At 46.9% G+C, this 15,894-nt stretch overlaps 1 protein-coding gene across 1 annotated transcript; it reads left to right on the top strand.

The window, feature by feature from the left end:
• The first annotated feature begins 1,833 nt into the window (after positions 1-1,833).
• On the top strand, positions 1,834-9,862 carry CCL22 (C-C motif chemokine ligand 22). Its single transcript, XM_005899882.3, has 3 exons — positions 1,834-1,925; positions 3,324-3,447; positions 8,085-9,862. Exons 1-3 carry the CDS (start codon positions 1,853-1,855, stop codon positions 8,167-8,169), a joined length of 282 nt encoding a protein of 93 aa, XP_005899944.1. The 5' UTR covers positions 1,834-1,852; the 3' UTR covers positions 8,170-9,862.
• Positions 9,863-15,894: the final 6,032 nt, after the last annotated feature.

Here is a 15,894-nt window from a genome sequence, read left to right as displayed (position 1 = left end):
AAACTTCTGCTTATGTCATCCCTTATCCTGTCTGTATCTGACGCATTTGCTGGCCCTTCTTATAATGACCCTGCGATTGGATTGAGTCTATCCAGATAATCCCGGAAGTCTCTCTGTTTGAAGGGCTTGAACTTAAACACAACTGCAAAGTCTTTTTTACCATTTAAGGTCACATATTCACAAGTTCAGGGAATTACATGTGGACGTTTTGGGGGGTTCATTATTTTGTCTACCAAGGGCTCAATAAGTATTTGTTGAATGGATGAATAAATGAATGCCTGCATCCCTTTACAAGTAGAGTACTGCTGAGTCCTGAACTCCAGGCTGGCTCAGCCACTTACTGGCAAGTCCCTTTTTTCTCCTCCATTAGATGTATTCTGAGCACCCACAATGTACCCCACTCTTGGAAGATCCTGGACTGCCAAGCAAATAAATGGAGACCCTGCTTTCCAAGAGATGAATCAGTTTGGCTTCTGGGAGGAGCCCAAGAAAGAGAAAATATGATGTAATTTGTTTGAGTCCATGTTCTAGGTCACCCCAAAGAATTTTAAGTCCTGAGGGGGTGTGCTTACCTAGAGGCTGACATTTCAAATGGCTCTTGGTGCACGAGTAGGAGTTTATGCAGTAGGGAAGTGGAAAGGGCATACATGGCCAGGGACAGGCCACAGACCTCTTTGAGGAACTGTGAGGAGAGTGATGTGATTCCTCATGGGAGGGAGACCAGTTTTAGGGTGAGGGTCATATCTGGAATAGAGGTCTTGAAGGTCACAATCAGGAGAATGGGTTTAGCGAGGGCGCAGAAGGGTTTTGAAGCGGGCGTGTGGAGGTTGGAATCAGGGCTGCTCCCTCTGGTCACTGCATTGTGGAGTGGGGAATGAGGGGCCAGCACCTGAGCCTGGGGTGGAGGCGGCCAGGACAGGGTAGGGACAATGGGGACAGAGATAAGGGGACAGATCTGAGAGAGACTTAGGAAGTAGGATCAGTGGGACATGGTGGTAGATTGAGAAGGGTTGGCTGAGGAAGAGGGTAGAGACAGCTGGAAAGAAGGACAGAAAGAAAGTGAAAGTCACTCCGTTGTATCTGACTCTGTGACTCATTGAATTCTCCAGACTGAATACTGGAGTGGGTAGCCTTTCCCTTCTCCAGGGGATCTTCCCAACCCAGGGATGGAATCCAGGTCTCCTGCATTGCAGGCAGATTCTTTACCAGCTGAGCCACAAGGGAACCTGGAAATGTAAATGACCATGAACTGGCCCAAGTTGAGACCTTGTGAGAAGCCCTGGAGAATGCTGGTGATAGGGGAGAGAAAATAAGCCAAGGGGTCCATAGGCTTCTCCCTTTGAAGACAGATCCATGATGAAGGTCACCAAGGGGACAAGATGGGCCTCAGTTCCATGTGAGGGCTTGGGGCTGTTTGTCTCCTGTCCCCATTCTCACTTGATTTACAAACAACCACTGGGGTAAGTCGGTGGGACTCTGAAAACGTCTCCCCCATTTCCAGATGGGTAAATTGAGACCCAGAGGCGTCCAGTGACATGGCCAAGACCACACAGCCAGCAGACCCCAGGGAGCACAGGCCTCCAAGAAGCCCAGCTCAAGGGGGATTTCACATCTCTTGAGACTCAGGGAGAGGTGAGCGTGGGGGTCCCCTTTGAGTGATTCCTGGCCACAGAGAATTTCCTCCTCTTTGAAGGAAGCAGGAGTTCTTCTTTCATAATGTGAATGTCAGAGACTCTGGCCTCACGGGTGACTAAGAGTGTCTGAGGCTTGTGGGTGTAGCAAGTGCTTAAATACCAGACCTCCCTGTCCTTTGGTGATTGTAGACACCTGAGCTGGGACACAGGTCAAAACGATGGCCAGCCTGCAGACCCCTCTCCTGGCTGCCTTCATCCTCCTGGCTATGATACTTCAAGCAACAGAGGCAGGTGAGATTGGGAAGAGGCAGGGCTCTCTGCAGAAGTCAAGGTCAGACAGTAGTGGTGGAGAGAGTACTGAACTGAGAGCCGAAAACACCAGTCTGTTGGCTGTTGGGCTAGTTCCATTGCTTCTACCAGACCTGAGTCTTTACGTCTGTTAAATGAGCAGCGCTGAAGGCTTGGAGTCTAGGATCTGCCTCAGCTGGGTTAGGGGTGGTGGTGGGCATGGCCCAGGGCCCCCCTAGAGAACTCAAGAATAGGGTCTTGGGGTGTGGAGAAGGAGCCCCTGAAGGAGGACCGCCTGGGTGGGGAAAGGTGGGAGCAGGGGTAAGGGCTATTCCCTTGGAAGACTGGTCCTGCCCTCTCACTGCCCCATTTTTGCTCTGGAACTTCCCCTCAACACTGGGCTGTTGATTTCTCTTTCCATCTCAAGGTCTGCTCTTCTGCCCTGTGTTGGGTAGGGGAATGAGGACTGGGCTGGGAGTCAGGAACGATGACTGCTCATTTACTGGGGGTTCATGAGCACTTTTCCCTGCATTAAAGGCCCCAGAGAGTAGGTACTATTATTACCCCCTGGATCTGAGGAGGAAATTAGGTCTCAGAGATGTTACGTGACTCAGAGTAGAGTAAGACTCGAACCGGGGCTTGGGTGACTGGACTCTGTCTGAGCCCTTGACCTGACACTCTCCTGGGTCCTGCTGTGTGGTCTGGGCAAATCCGCCTCCTTCTCTGGACCCCAGTCTCACCATTTGCTCCAGGAAGGGGATTAAAGTAGATGTGAGCTGAAGGGAAATTCTCCAAAGACCTGGAGAGTTCTTCAAAGTGCACATCTGTTTCAGCCTGGCTGGGACGAGGCACTGAGCTTTTCTGACAAGCTCTTAGGTGATGGTGATGAGGGTCCACAGACCTCACCTCGAATAGCAAAGTTCTAAGGCTCCTTCCTGTTCAGAGTCTCTGGATCCCATCTAGAGCTTCAGCATTGTTCCGTTTGTTTGGTTGAGTTTTGGTGGGTTTTTTATTCTTGGCCACACTAGGCATTGTTTTTTGTTGTCTGTTTGTTTGTTTCTTTGGGGAGTGCTATACCACTTAAAGAACCTTAGTTCCCTGACTAGGGATTGAACCTGTGCCCCCTGCAGTGGAAGCACAGAGTCCTAATCCCCGGACTATCAGGGAAGTCGCCTTAGGGCATTGCTGATGCTCAGTGAGTCTGACTCCCTCTCCCCTGAGCTGGCTGATGCAGAGTGTAGACTCTGGGTGCTTAATGGCTTCTTAGAGATCCAGAGTGGGGTTTTGAGGACCCAGAATCGTTTGGACACCAACCTTCCGCATGAGAACAGAAAAGCTAAGACAGAGGTGAGGGCCAAGGGAGACCAGCCTGTGACGCCCCTGAACACCCCTCTCCCCCAGGCCCCTACGGTGCCAACGTGGAGGACAGCGTCTGTTGCCGGGACTACATCCGTTACCCTCTGCCCCTGCGTTTGGTGAAATATTACTACTGGACTTCAAATTCCTGCCGGAGACCTGGCGTGGTGTGAGTAGGGAGCTGGGGAGACAAGGCCCTAAAGAGCCTGAGGGGTGTTGCCTGGGAGGATCCAGGTGCTCGTGGGTGGTCTCTACCCGGGGCTGGAGGAATGCAGCTGGACGCCTGGATGCCAGGGGGAGCCCCTGGCTGGACTAGATAGCTCAGCTGAGGCTTGGGTGTACCAAGAAAAAAAAAAAAAAAACCCCATGTGATCATTCGACAGATCTTATCGGGCACTTCCTTTGTGCCAGGCAGCACGTGCCTGGTTCTGAGATCGCAGAGGGTGCATCCGTGGGCATGGTGAGATAGGTAGTGTAGAGCTGCTATAGAGCGCAGGGTGCAGGGGACAGGCTGATCCCCAGTGCCCTGAGATTTAGTTATTTGAGGCAGTCCATTCTAATTTTTTTTCTTTTTGTTTATTGGGATATAGCCCATTAACAAATAATGTTGTGATGATTTCAGATGAACAGCAAAGGGACCTGTAAAGGGATATACATACACATATATCCATTCTCCCCCAAACTCCCCTCCCATGCAGGCTGCCACATAACACTGGGCAGAGTTCCATGTGCTGTATATAGTAGGCCATTGTTGCTTATCCACTTTAAATATAGCAGTGTGTACATGTCCATCCCAAACTCCCTAACCGTGCCTCCTCCACCATCCTTTCGCCCACCCAGGAGCCATAAGTTTGTTGTCTAAGTCTGTGAGTCTCTTTCTGTCTTGTAAGTAAGTTCATTTGTATCATTTCTTTTTAGATTCCACATATAAGGGATGTTGTATGATATTTCTCCTTCTCTGTCTGACTTACTTCACCCAGTGTGACAATCTCTGCTGCTGCTGCTAAGTCGCTTCAGTCGTGTCCGACTCTGTACGACCCCATAGACAGCGGCCCACCAGGCTCCCCCGTCCCTGGAATTCTCCAGGCAAGAACACTGGAGTGGGTTGCCATTTCCTTCTCCAATGCATGAAAGGGAAAAGGGAAAGTGAAGTCGATCAGTCGTGTCCGACTCTTCGTGACCCCATGGTCTGCAGCCCACCAGGCTCCTCCGTCCATGGGGTTTTCCAGGCAAGAGCACTGCAGTGGGGTGCCATCTAGGTCGATCCATATCGCAGAACATGGCATTATTTCATTCCTTTTCAATGAGGCAACCCATGCTTACCAGGAGAATATTAAGAGCTGACACTAAGTGCTTCCTCTGGGCCAGGCACTGCTCTGAGCATGACTGTTTCATTCTCATAGTGATCCTACAAGGAGGTGCTATTATTTCCATTCCACAGATAGAGAAACAGCCTCAGGATGGGATGAGGAGAAATGACTTGCTCAAGGTTGCCCAGGCTGGAACCAGGACTCTTGGGTCCTTGTTCTCCTTTGCTGCTTTCTCTCAGCTTCTTTGGTTCCTTTTCCTTGGCCTGGAGTCTGCTGGGGGTGGGGTGTTTGAACCTGGGGATTCATGAGCCCCTTTGGGTCTGTGTCATCATCTCCTCTTCATCCTTTTCATTCATCTTCCACCCCTCAAAGGGGTAAAAGGCAAGAAGACTGAAGCAGGAAGCCCTGCCAGGGTCTTGGTTACTTCAATACTGGGCCTCAGTTTCCCCATCAGTATAATGGGAATGACCACCTTCATTTATTTTTATCAAACGTGTAGAGAGTGCTTGTTAAGTGCCAGTTACTGTTATAAACACTTTATAAATATTAATAAATAGTAGTCCTTCAAACAACTCAGTGTAGTAGGTACTGTGAAATCTCCTTTTTACAGGTGAATAAATGGACACAGTGAGTTATGGGGCCTTTTTGAGCGTCGCAGGGCATGATAATAGGAAGTGGGAGGTGTAAGACTCAATTTCTGGCATATAATAGATGCTCAGTGAGAGGCAGTTGCTGTTGTTTAGTCGCTCAGTTTCTTAGTTGTTCTTTTGTGACCCCATGGACTGTAGCCCACCAGGCTCCTCTGTCCATGGGATTTTCTAGCAAGAACACTGGAGTGGGTTGACATTTCCTTCTCCAGGGGATCTTCCCAACCCAGGGATTGAACCTGAGTCTCCTGCCTTGACACATGGATTCTTTACCACTGAGCCACCAGGGACACACGTGATTATTGGATCTTGAGCCAGAAGGGATTCTAGAAGGAATGTGGTTCAATGAATGGCCGGGCCTTGTCCGGTGCCACAGAGCAGCCAGGGCAGGCTGTCCATGGCCAAGATCAATCCTGCTTTGCTGCCTTCTTTGTTCTTTCTGTTCATTGGTCATCTGTGTGTATGTGTGCACACATGTGTGCAGATCAGGGGTGTTTGTTGCAGCTCTGGCAAAAGTGGAAGCCCGAGCCCACAACTGCCACGTGGTCTTGGGCTATTGCTCCCCACTCTTGTCTGCTCTCAGATCTCTCCAGGGCGGGCCTGGATGGGGAAGTTCTCTGAAGGCCCTGCCCCAGAGCATCCAGTTTACGGCCAGCACGATGAGGCAGGTCTTACCAGCTCTGGCCCTTGGGCAAGTTCCTTTACCTCATTTGGGCCTCACTTTCCTCACTGGGAAGCAGATAGAATACTGGAGGCTCACAGGGTCGTTGAAGGATTTATGAAGAAAATCAATGTTAAAAGTTCAGGCCAACATATACCAAGTGAACCTTAAAAATGCATTTCAATATACATTAGGTGCAGCCAAATCCTGTTTGATTCCACTTCCATGAGGTACCTAAGAATAGTCGAATTCATAGTCAGAAAGTACATTGGTAGATGACAGGGATCAGAGAGTGGGAGGATGGGTGGGGAGATAGTGTTCAATAGGGACAGACTTTCAGTTTAAGAAGGTGAAAAATTCAGAAGATGGATGATGGTAATAGTTGCACAATAATGCGAATGTACTTAGTGCCACTGAACTGTCCAGTTAAATATGGTTAAAATAGTATGTTTTATATTATGTGACTTTTATTAGTTCAGTTCAGTTCAGTCACTCAGTCGTGTCCAACTCTTTGCAACCCTTTGTACCACAGCACGCCAGGCCTTCCTGTCCATCACCAACTCTTGGAGTTTACCCAAACTCATGTCCATTGAGTTGGTGATGCCATCCAGCCATCTCATCCTCTGTCGTCCCCTTCTCCTCCTGCCCTCAGTCTTTCCCAGCATCAGGGTCTTTTCAAATGAGTCAGCTCTTTGCATCAGGTGGCCAAAGTATTGGAGTTTCAGCTTCAACATTAGTCCTTCCAATGAACACCCAGGACTGATCTCCTTTAGGAGGGACTGCTTGGATCTCCTTGCAGTCCAAGGGACTCTCAAGAGTCTTCTCCAACACCACAGTTCAAAAGCATCAATTCTTCAGCGTTCAGCCCTCTTTATAGTCCAACTCTCACATCCATATATGACTATTTGAAAAACCATAGCCTTGACTAGATAAACCTTTGTTGACAAAGTAATGTCTCTGCTTTTTAATATGCTGTCTAGGTTGGTCATAACTTTCCTTCCAAGGAGTAAACGTCTTTTAATTTCATGGCTGCAATCACCATCTGCAGTGATTTTGGAGCCCCAAAAAATAAAGTCTGATACTGTTTCCACTGTTTCCCCATCTATTTGCCATGAGGTGATGGGACCGGGTGCCATGATCTTAGTTTTCTGAATGTTGAGCTTTAAGCCAGCTTTTTCACTCTCCACTTTCACTTTCATCAAGAGGCTCTTTAGTTCTTCTTCACTTTCTGCCATAAGGGTGGTGTTATTTGCATATCTGAGGTTATTGATATTTCTCCCAGTAATCTTGATTCCAGCTTGTGCTTCTTCCAGCCCAGCATTTCTCATGATGTACTCTGCATATAAGTTAAATAAGCAGGGTGACAATATACAGCCTTGATGTACTCCTTTCCTATTTGGAACCAGTGTGTTGTTCCATGTCCAGTTCTAACTGTTGCTTCCTGACCTGCATACAGGTTTCTCAAGAGGCAGGTCAGGTGGTCTGGTATTCCCATCTCTTTCAGAATTTTCCACAGTTTATTGTGATCCACACAGTCAAAGGCTTTGGCATAGTCAATAAAGCAGAAATAGACGTTTTTCTGGAACTCTCTTGCTTTCTCGATGATTCAGCAGATGTGGCAATTTGATCGCTGGTTCCTCTGCCTTTTAAAAAAAAGTTAAAAACAGACCTTTGGGCCAGCTCGTGGCACAATTATATAGCATCTACTGTCTGCTGTGCACTGTCGTGAGCACACCAGTTTATATATTAATTCATCAAATCGTCATCAGATTCCCAGGAAGTTGGACCACAATTATCACGCCCATTTTACCAATGTGAAAACAGAAGCTCAGAGAAGTTAAGGGACTCACTAACAAGTGGCAGAGCTAGAACTTTAATCCCAGATAAGCTGGTTCCAAAGTTCATGCTCTTGGCCACTATCCACTACCCGATACTCTCTCCCAAGACAGTGTCAGCAGTGATTATGAGCCTCTTGCGCATTCTATTTCCTGGCCTGTCCAGGCACTTGGGGCTGGGGCTGAAGGTATGGGAAGTCCTTGATGTTTATTTCCCCCTGTCCTTCTTAAGACATGTGAGTCACCTGCATTTATGAGTCACCTGCTGTATGCAAACCATCTGCAGTGGACCATGGCATCCTTGCTGCATGCTAATGAGGCTTCCTTCTCCCCCTGGTGTTTCTGCCTTCCAGCTTGCTGACTGTGAAGGACCGAGAGATCTGTGCTGACCCCAAACAGCACTGGGTGAAGAAGATTCTCCAGAAGCTGAACCAATGAGGCAGGCCCTGCTCTGATGACCATGGCCTTGGTTCTTCCAGGAAGGCTCACAGATCCCCACCTCCCTCCTGTTACAGCGGCTTCCTGACATGAGCCTGTGCCAACGACTCCTTCAGTGCTGACAGAGCTTAATCCCTGCAGCTGTCACCCTCAGTCAAGCCTCCAGCTGTGACTCTCATCTCCCCTCTTACCCTCCAACCCACCCTCTGCCCCACCAAAGCCAGAGGATCCACCATCCTGGTTAGTCATTCCTCTGCTCCAAACCCTTCTATGGCTCCCCATTGCCCTCAGCTGAAGTCAGAGCTCCTGAGCTTGGCACCTCAGTCTCCAGTCCTGCCTCATTTCCCTTCATGCATGTTGGGTTCCAGCTCCCTGTTCTCCCAACCCATGTCATACCTTTCCACTTCTGGCTCTTTTCCTGGGCTGCTCCTGATACCCAGAATGTCTTTCCATTTTCTGCACCTGTCCGACCCCATCTGTCCTCCAGGGCATCATCACTCGACCTAAGCAGCCAGTAATTGAGATTCAGTTTTTTAAATTTCCATGGGCCCTCTGCCTCTCTTTAGCAACACTGATCACCATCTTCCCAGAATTCTCAGGACTTGGGAGCTTGTCCTCCAGCCCTATCAGCTAGACCAACATCCACACCTGAGTTACTTTGGTCTCCTGGCCTCCAGCACAGAGCACAGGGGCTGGTTCAGAATCAGAGCTCAGTAACAGGCTGCAGACTGAGTCAATGAAAGTAGTTTCTCTCTCCCACCTCCCAAAGGCTCTCATGCATCAATACAGAGACTTAAAGTCATCTAGCGAAGGGCTGGTGGGGTCCATTAGGAAGCCTCAAATTTGCCCAGAATCACTTTTCTCCCCCATTTTACCTGCATGTTAGAGGTCTTTAACCTTCTTGCTTCCCTTGGGTTTTTACTGCCCCTCCAACCTCCAACATCCAGGCCTGATTTCTTCAGAGGAACTCTTCAGAGTCCCTCATTTTTTCTTCCTCCTTTCCCAAATAGCTAATAATGAAATTCATGCTACAGTGTGAATGACTACACTTGGCTTGGTATTATAAGCTCTAGTTATATTTGTATAAGTAAAGAAGGCAAATGCTTAAAAGGCCAAATAAATGATGGGAAGAACTTCTAGGAAATGTGTGGGACGGGAACAAGGCAGTGATTTCCTGACCCCTGAAGTGAATGTGTGGGGTATAGTTAAGGGAAAGAGCCTTGAATGGAGGTTGTTCTCAGGTGGCTGTGGCCAGGCTAATGACTGGGATTTGGGACTCATCTGGAACTCTTTGGGGACAACAGGTTCCCCAGGTATCTGTGCTTTTTCCTTTCTGAGGGACCCTGATGCAGCATGGCAGGGTGGTTGTCACTGTGTGACCCTGAGGAGAACATTTAACCTCTCTGAGCCTCACCTGAGAATGGGAATACCCATCTGAAGGGATTTGCTGTTAGGCTCAGGTGGAAGCCACAGGGAATGTGGCTTTGCCAGGCATAAACATCAGTGTCTTTCAGGGCTTCTGTCCCCTCCTAGAGCCCAAGGGCATTTGTCCACTGCAGGTACTAGAAGTGTTAACCTGCCCGCTGCCCATGCACATGGCCTCCAAGTGTTCTGGGATCTCCCTCCCTCCTGTCCTGCCCCTGCCCCTGCCCCTGCCCCTCAGGCCTTCTGGAAAATAAATCCTCTGCAACAGTGTCTGCTTTGTTCCTTGGCATGTGCTGTTCCTGTGAGGTGGGGCAGGAGACCCACGGCCCCCTCTCTCCCAGCGGAGAAGCCCTTGACCTTGGTACATGAGCTGGCTTGCACAAGGTCACCCTGTGAGAGGGTGGGGAGTCTCAGCCAGACCTCAGGACCTGGGAAGTAGCCGAGCAGGTGCCAGCAGGGAACCCCAGACATGTGTCCACCCTGGGACCACTTGACAGGAGGAGTTGATGAAATCATTCATTCAGTCCTCAATTGTAGATCTTTGAGAAGCATATTCATTCACTCATTCAATAACCCAACCTTAACCTTCCCCCTTCAAGGGAGAACACAGAGACAGAGGAGAGTGTATTAGTCAGGAAATGCTACTTGCAGAAACAACCCCACGAATCTCAGTGGCTCAACTCCATACAAGGTTTTGTCTTCTCACATGAAGTCTGACCGGGCATTCCTGGTCTGTGGTGACCTTCCACCCATGTGGTCATTCAAAGACCCGAGCTGCTTCCCACTCATGGCTCCAACCTCCTCCAGGACCAGGTCTCTTATCCATCATCCAGAAGATGGGAAAAGAGAATGGAAGCTTGTGGGAAGACTTCATGAGCTGGGCCAGAAACGGGCTCATCACTTCTGCCCACGTGCCATTGGCAGAACTCAGTCACATGACCGCCCTGACAGCAAAGGATGCTGGAAAGTACAGCCAAGCTGTATATCCAGGAAGAAGAGGGAGTGGATTTGGGGAGTATCTAGTTCATCTGGTGCCGAACTTCCCTGGGGCCTAAAATGGGTGTGCTTCCCTGGAGGAGTTCCTGGACACACCTTGCTCTGCCAAAAACGACCAGAAAAAGGACTTCTCTGCTCTTGCTGCATCTTCATTATTTCCTCAGTGTACATTCTGTTCCATGGATATCTTGGCACAAGTGGCCTTTGCTCCCTTTTGGATCTGGCTCTCACAGTGAGATTTCCAGGGTTGAGGCTCCAGACACCCGAAACACTAACTGAGAGGCGTGGAAAAGCATCATGAAGGGCATAGGTCACAGGTTCAGACAGACATAGGAACTCTCACCAGCTGTGTGTCTGGAACAAGTTATCTGGTCCCTCTGAGCCTCGGTTTCTGCCTCTGTGAATAGTGGGCAATGAAAGCCCATGGTACATGTATTTATGAGAATCTGATGGCATAAAAAGGTACAGAGGGCCAATAACAAAATGGGCAAAGACTTGGATGGACAGTTCTCCAAAGAAGATACTCAACTGGTTAATAAGCACATTCTTAGTGGGGGCAATATTTGCCGCTCCAAAATGTATCTCCTTGACATGAGGATTAATTCAGGCTGGTTATTTTTTTAACACTAAAAACATTTTTATTCTACTATTTGGGGACTAATAAAAATATTTTCAGTTTTGTGCATATTCATAAAAAGTAACCACTTTAAAATACTCCTTGTCTAATATGCAGGAGTAGAAGAAATGGAATAGCCCTCATAGTCAACAAAAGAGTCCGAAATGCAGTACTTGGGTGCAGTCTCAAAAACAACAGAATGATCTCTGTTCATTTCCAAGGTAAACCATTCAATATCACAGTGATCCAAGTCTATGCCCCAACCACTAATGCCAAAGAAGCTGAAATTGAATGGTTCTATAATGACCGACAAGACCTTCTAGAACTAACACCAAAAAAAAAAAAAAAAAAGGATGTCCTTTTCATCATGGGGTATTGGAATGCAAAAGTAGGAAGTCAAGAGATACTTGGAGTAATTGGCAAGCTTGGCCTTGGAGAATAAAATGAAGAAGGGCAAAGGCTAACAGAGTTTTGTCAAGAGAACACACTGGTCATAGCAAATACCCTCTTCTAACAACACAAGAGACGACTCTAAACTTGGACATCACCAGAGGGTCAACACCAAAATCACATTGATTTTATTCTTTGTAGCTGAAGATGGAGAAGGTCTATAGCAGCAAAAACAAGACCAGGAACTGAGTGTGGCTCAGATCATGAATTCCTTATTGCTAAATTCACATTTAAATTGAAGAAAGTAAGAAAAGCCACTAAACCACTCAGGTATGACCTAAATCAAATCCCTTACAATTATACAGTGGAAGTGACAAATAGATTCCAGGGATTAGATCTGATAGATAGAGTACTTGAAGAACTATGGATGGAGGTTCACAAATTATACATGAGGCAGTGATCAAAACCATGCCCAAGAAAAATAAATGCAAAAAGGCAAAATGGTTGTCTGAGGAGGCCTTACAAATAGCTGAGAAAAGAAGAGAAGCAAAAGGCAAAGGAGAAAAGGACAGATATATCCATCTGAATGCAGAGTCTGTCACTGTTTTCACTGTTTGACTGTGTGGATCACAACAAACTATGAAAAATTCTTAAAGAGATGGGAATACCAGACCACCTGACCTGCCTCCTGAGAAATCTGTATGCAGGTCAAGAAGCAACAGTTAGAACCAGACATAGAACAATGGACTGGTTCCAAATTGGGAAAGGAGTATGCCAAGGCTATATATTGTCACCTTGCTTATTTAACTTATATGCAGAGTCCATCATGCAAAATGCTGGGCTGGATGAAGCACAAGCTGGAATCAAGACTGCCGGAAAAAATATCATTAAACTCAGGTATGCAGAGGACACCACCTTTATGGCAGAAAATGAAGAGAAGCTAAAGAGCCTCTTGATGAAAGTGAAAGAGGAGAGTGAAAAAGCTGGCTTAAAATTCAACATTCAAAAAGTGAAGATCATGGCATCTGGCCCCATCAATTCATGGCAAATACATGGGGTAACAATGGAAACAGTGACAAACTTTATTTTCTTGGGCTCCAAAATCACTGCAGATGGTGGCTGCAGCCATGAAATTAAAAGATACTTGCTCCTTGGAAGAAAAACTGTGACAAACCTAGACACCATATTAAAAAAGCAGAGACATTACTTTGCCAATAAAGGTCTGTCTAGTCAAAGCTATGGTTTTTCCAGTAGTCATGTACGGATGTGAGAGTTGGACCATAACAAAGGCTGAGCGCCAAAGAATTGATGCTTTTGAACTGTGGTGTTGGAGAAGACTCGTGAGAGTCCCTTGGACTGCAAGGAGATCAAATCATTCAATCCTAAAGGAAATTAGTCCTGAATATTCACTGGAAGGACTGATGCTGAAACTGGTCCAATACTTTGGCCACCTGATGTGAAGAACTGACTCATTAGAAAAGACCTGGATGCTGGTAAAGATTGGGGGCAGGAGGAGAAGGGGTTGGCAGAGGATGAGATGGTTGGATGGCATCACTGACTCGATGAACATGAGGATGAGCAAGCTCCAGGAGTTGGTGATGGACAAGGAAGCCTGGTGTGCTGTGGTCCATGGGGTAGCAAAGAGTTGAACATTCCTGAGTGACTGAACTGAACTAATATGCAAATCTACAAAAGTAAAGAACTGCCTCTATCTTTCGTATTAACATTCATTTAAATACTATACATCATTAATATATTTTGCCTATAGCAACTTTAATATATCCTCTGACCTTTAAGAGAAATTTTTTTTTTTCAAAGAATTCTAGAGCATTACATTTCATGGTCTCATAACATAACCTCATTGGAAAATATAATTCATTCTTTATACCCTATAGGCTGATTTATTTACTTTATTTTTGGCTGCTCTGGGTCTTCGTTGCTTTGCACTGGCTTTCTCTAGTTGTGGAAGCTGTGTCTACTTTCCAGCTGCGATGCGTGGGCTTCCCATCGAGGTGGCTTTTCTTGTGAAGCATGGGCTCTAGGTTGCCAGGGCTTCAGTAGTTGCAGCGCACAGCTTAGAACTCTCAGGCTGCAGCGGTTGCAAGATGCAGGCGTGGTAGTTGTGGGGCACTGGCTTAGTTGCTCCGCAGCACGTGGAATCTTCTCCGACCAGGGATCGAATCTGTGTCTCCTGCATTGGCAGGTGAATTCCCATCTACTGAGCCACCAGGGAAATCTTAGGCTGATTATTTTTAAGAAACAGAAGACCTGGGAAATTTTTTGGTTACTGCCCCCTTGACTGCCTGAAAGATTTTAGATAAAGAACCTGTGACAGGAATAGAACTATCACTAGAGCTATCTGCAAAGAATATGGAGCTAAGTATGGTCGGGGAAGTTGAGGAAGGTCTAGAGATCAACATCCAGTCTGTGTCTCATTGTTTCTGCATGATGCAGCAAGCGTTTATTTACCAAACATTTGCGCTTTTTCTTCCTCCCTGTGAATTGTCTTCCTCCTCTTTGAAGTCTCAAATTGCTACCCCGAACATTCTCTTGTCATCAGCTGAAGATGGTATTTAATATGAGGGCTTCAGTTCTCTTGGCAAGTTACTCAGTTTTCCATGGTCTCCCCTGTGAATACAATGTTATTAAACTCTTGTTTGATTTTCTCCTGTTAATCTGTTTCATGTCAATTTAATTCTTAGACTGGGCAGAAGAACCTAGATGTGTAGAGGAAATTTTTATTCCTCCTCAGTGACAGGAAAAGGTGCTTAACATCACTAACCATTTAGGGAAATGCAAATCAAAACCACAATGAGATACCACTTCAGATTCATTAACATGGATATTATGAAAAAGCAAGGTTGGTGAGGATGTAGGGAAATCGGAACCTTTGTGCACTGGTGATGGGAGTGTAAAGTGGTACAGTCGCTGAAGAAAACACTATGGCTGTTTCTCAAAAAAAAATTAAACATAGAACTACCATATGATCCAGAAATCCCACTTCTGGGCATCCACACACAAGAATTGAAAGCAGGGACAGGAACAGATATTCATACACCCATTACTCACTTCAGCATTTTCTGAAATAGCCAGAAGGTGGAAACAACCCAAGCACCCATCGATGGATGAATGCATAAGCAGAATGTTGTCTAAACCTATAGTGGAGTATGATTCAGCCTTAAAAGGAAGGAAATTTTGACACCTGCTACAATATGGATGAACTTTGAAAGCAAAAGAAGGCAGTCACAAGAAGACAAGTACTGTCTGATTCCTCAAGGAGTCAGACTCCTAGACACAGAAAGCAGATTGGTGGTTGCTAGGAGCAGTGGCAGGAGGAAATGGGAGTTATTGTTCACTGGGTCCAAACTTGCAGTTTTGCAAGATGAGAAAATTCTGGAGATAGATTGTGCTGATGGGTACACAGCAATGTGAATATACTTCATGCCACTGAACTGAACACTTAGAAATGGTTAAAATGTTAATTTTTTAAGTGATATATGTGGTTGTTCGCTAAGTCCAATCCAATTCTTTGCAACCCCATGGACTACAGCACGCCAGGCTTCCCTGTCCCTCATCATCTCCTGGAGTTTGCTCAGATTCATGTCCCAATGAATGTAATAGTCAGTAATGCCATCTAACCATCTCATCTCATTCCCTTCTCCTCCTGCCCTCAGTCTTTCCCAGAATCAGGGTCTTTTCCAATGAGTAGGCTCTTTGCATCAGGTGGCCAAAGTACTGGAGCTTCAGCATGAGTCCTTCCAATGACTATTCAGGGTTGATTTCCTTTAGAACGAACTGGTTTTATATCCTTGTAGTCTAAGGGACTCTCAAGAGTCTTCTCTAGAACCACAATTCGAAAGTATCAATTCTTCAGCGCTCAGCCTTCTTTATGGTTCAACTCTCACATTTGTATATGACTACATAGCTTTGACTAGATGGAACTTTGTTGGCAAAGTGATGTTTATTTTACCACAATAAAAAGAGGGGGTGGCCAGGCATGTGCACAGATAGAGGGAAATGTCTGGAGCATGTGTGTTGCCCTCTTTAGAGGTCAGAAAAGGTGAGCTGGGTGGGGCTGGCTAGGGCAGGGAGTGCGGCCCCCAGGGGGACCTGGAGAGACAGCTCACTGGCCACCACGTTCCTCCTACCATCCTGGGGTCCCACAGGCATGCCCTGGGCTCCCCACCCCATTCCCCACTTGTTTCTGTCCTGCTTCCGATGCTGGGAGAATCCCCGATGTTCCACAACAGTGATGCAGCCTCCCTGTTCTTTGGGGCATCCATAGAGGGTCCCAGCCA

Source organism: Bos mutus, chromosome 18, assembly GCF_027580195.1.
Source record: "Bos mutus isolate GX-2022 chromosome 18, NWIPB_WYAK_1.1, whole genome shotgun sequence".
Taxonomy (NCBI): domain Eukaryota; kingdom Metazoa; phylum Chordata; class Mammalia; order Artiodactyla; family Bovidae; genus Bos; species Bos mutus.
Note: the sequence above shows the minus strand (reverse complement) of the source record. Positions and strands in the feature narration are given on the sequence as shown.

Coding starts and splice junctions, on each gene's coding strand:
- CCL22 (XM_005899882.3), top strand. CDS start 1,853: ATGGCCAGCCTGCAGACCCCTCTCCTGGCTGCCTTCATCCTCCTGGCT. Junction 1,926..3,323: donor ACTTCAAGCAACAGAGGCAG/GTGAGATTGGGA, acceptor CCTCTCCCCCAG/GCCCCTACGGTGCCAACGTG. Junction 3,448..8,084: donor TGCCGGAGACCTGGCGTGGT/GTGAGTAGGGAG, acceptor TCTGCCTTCCAG/CTTGCTGACTGTGAAGGACC.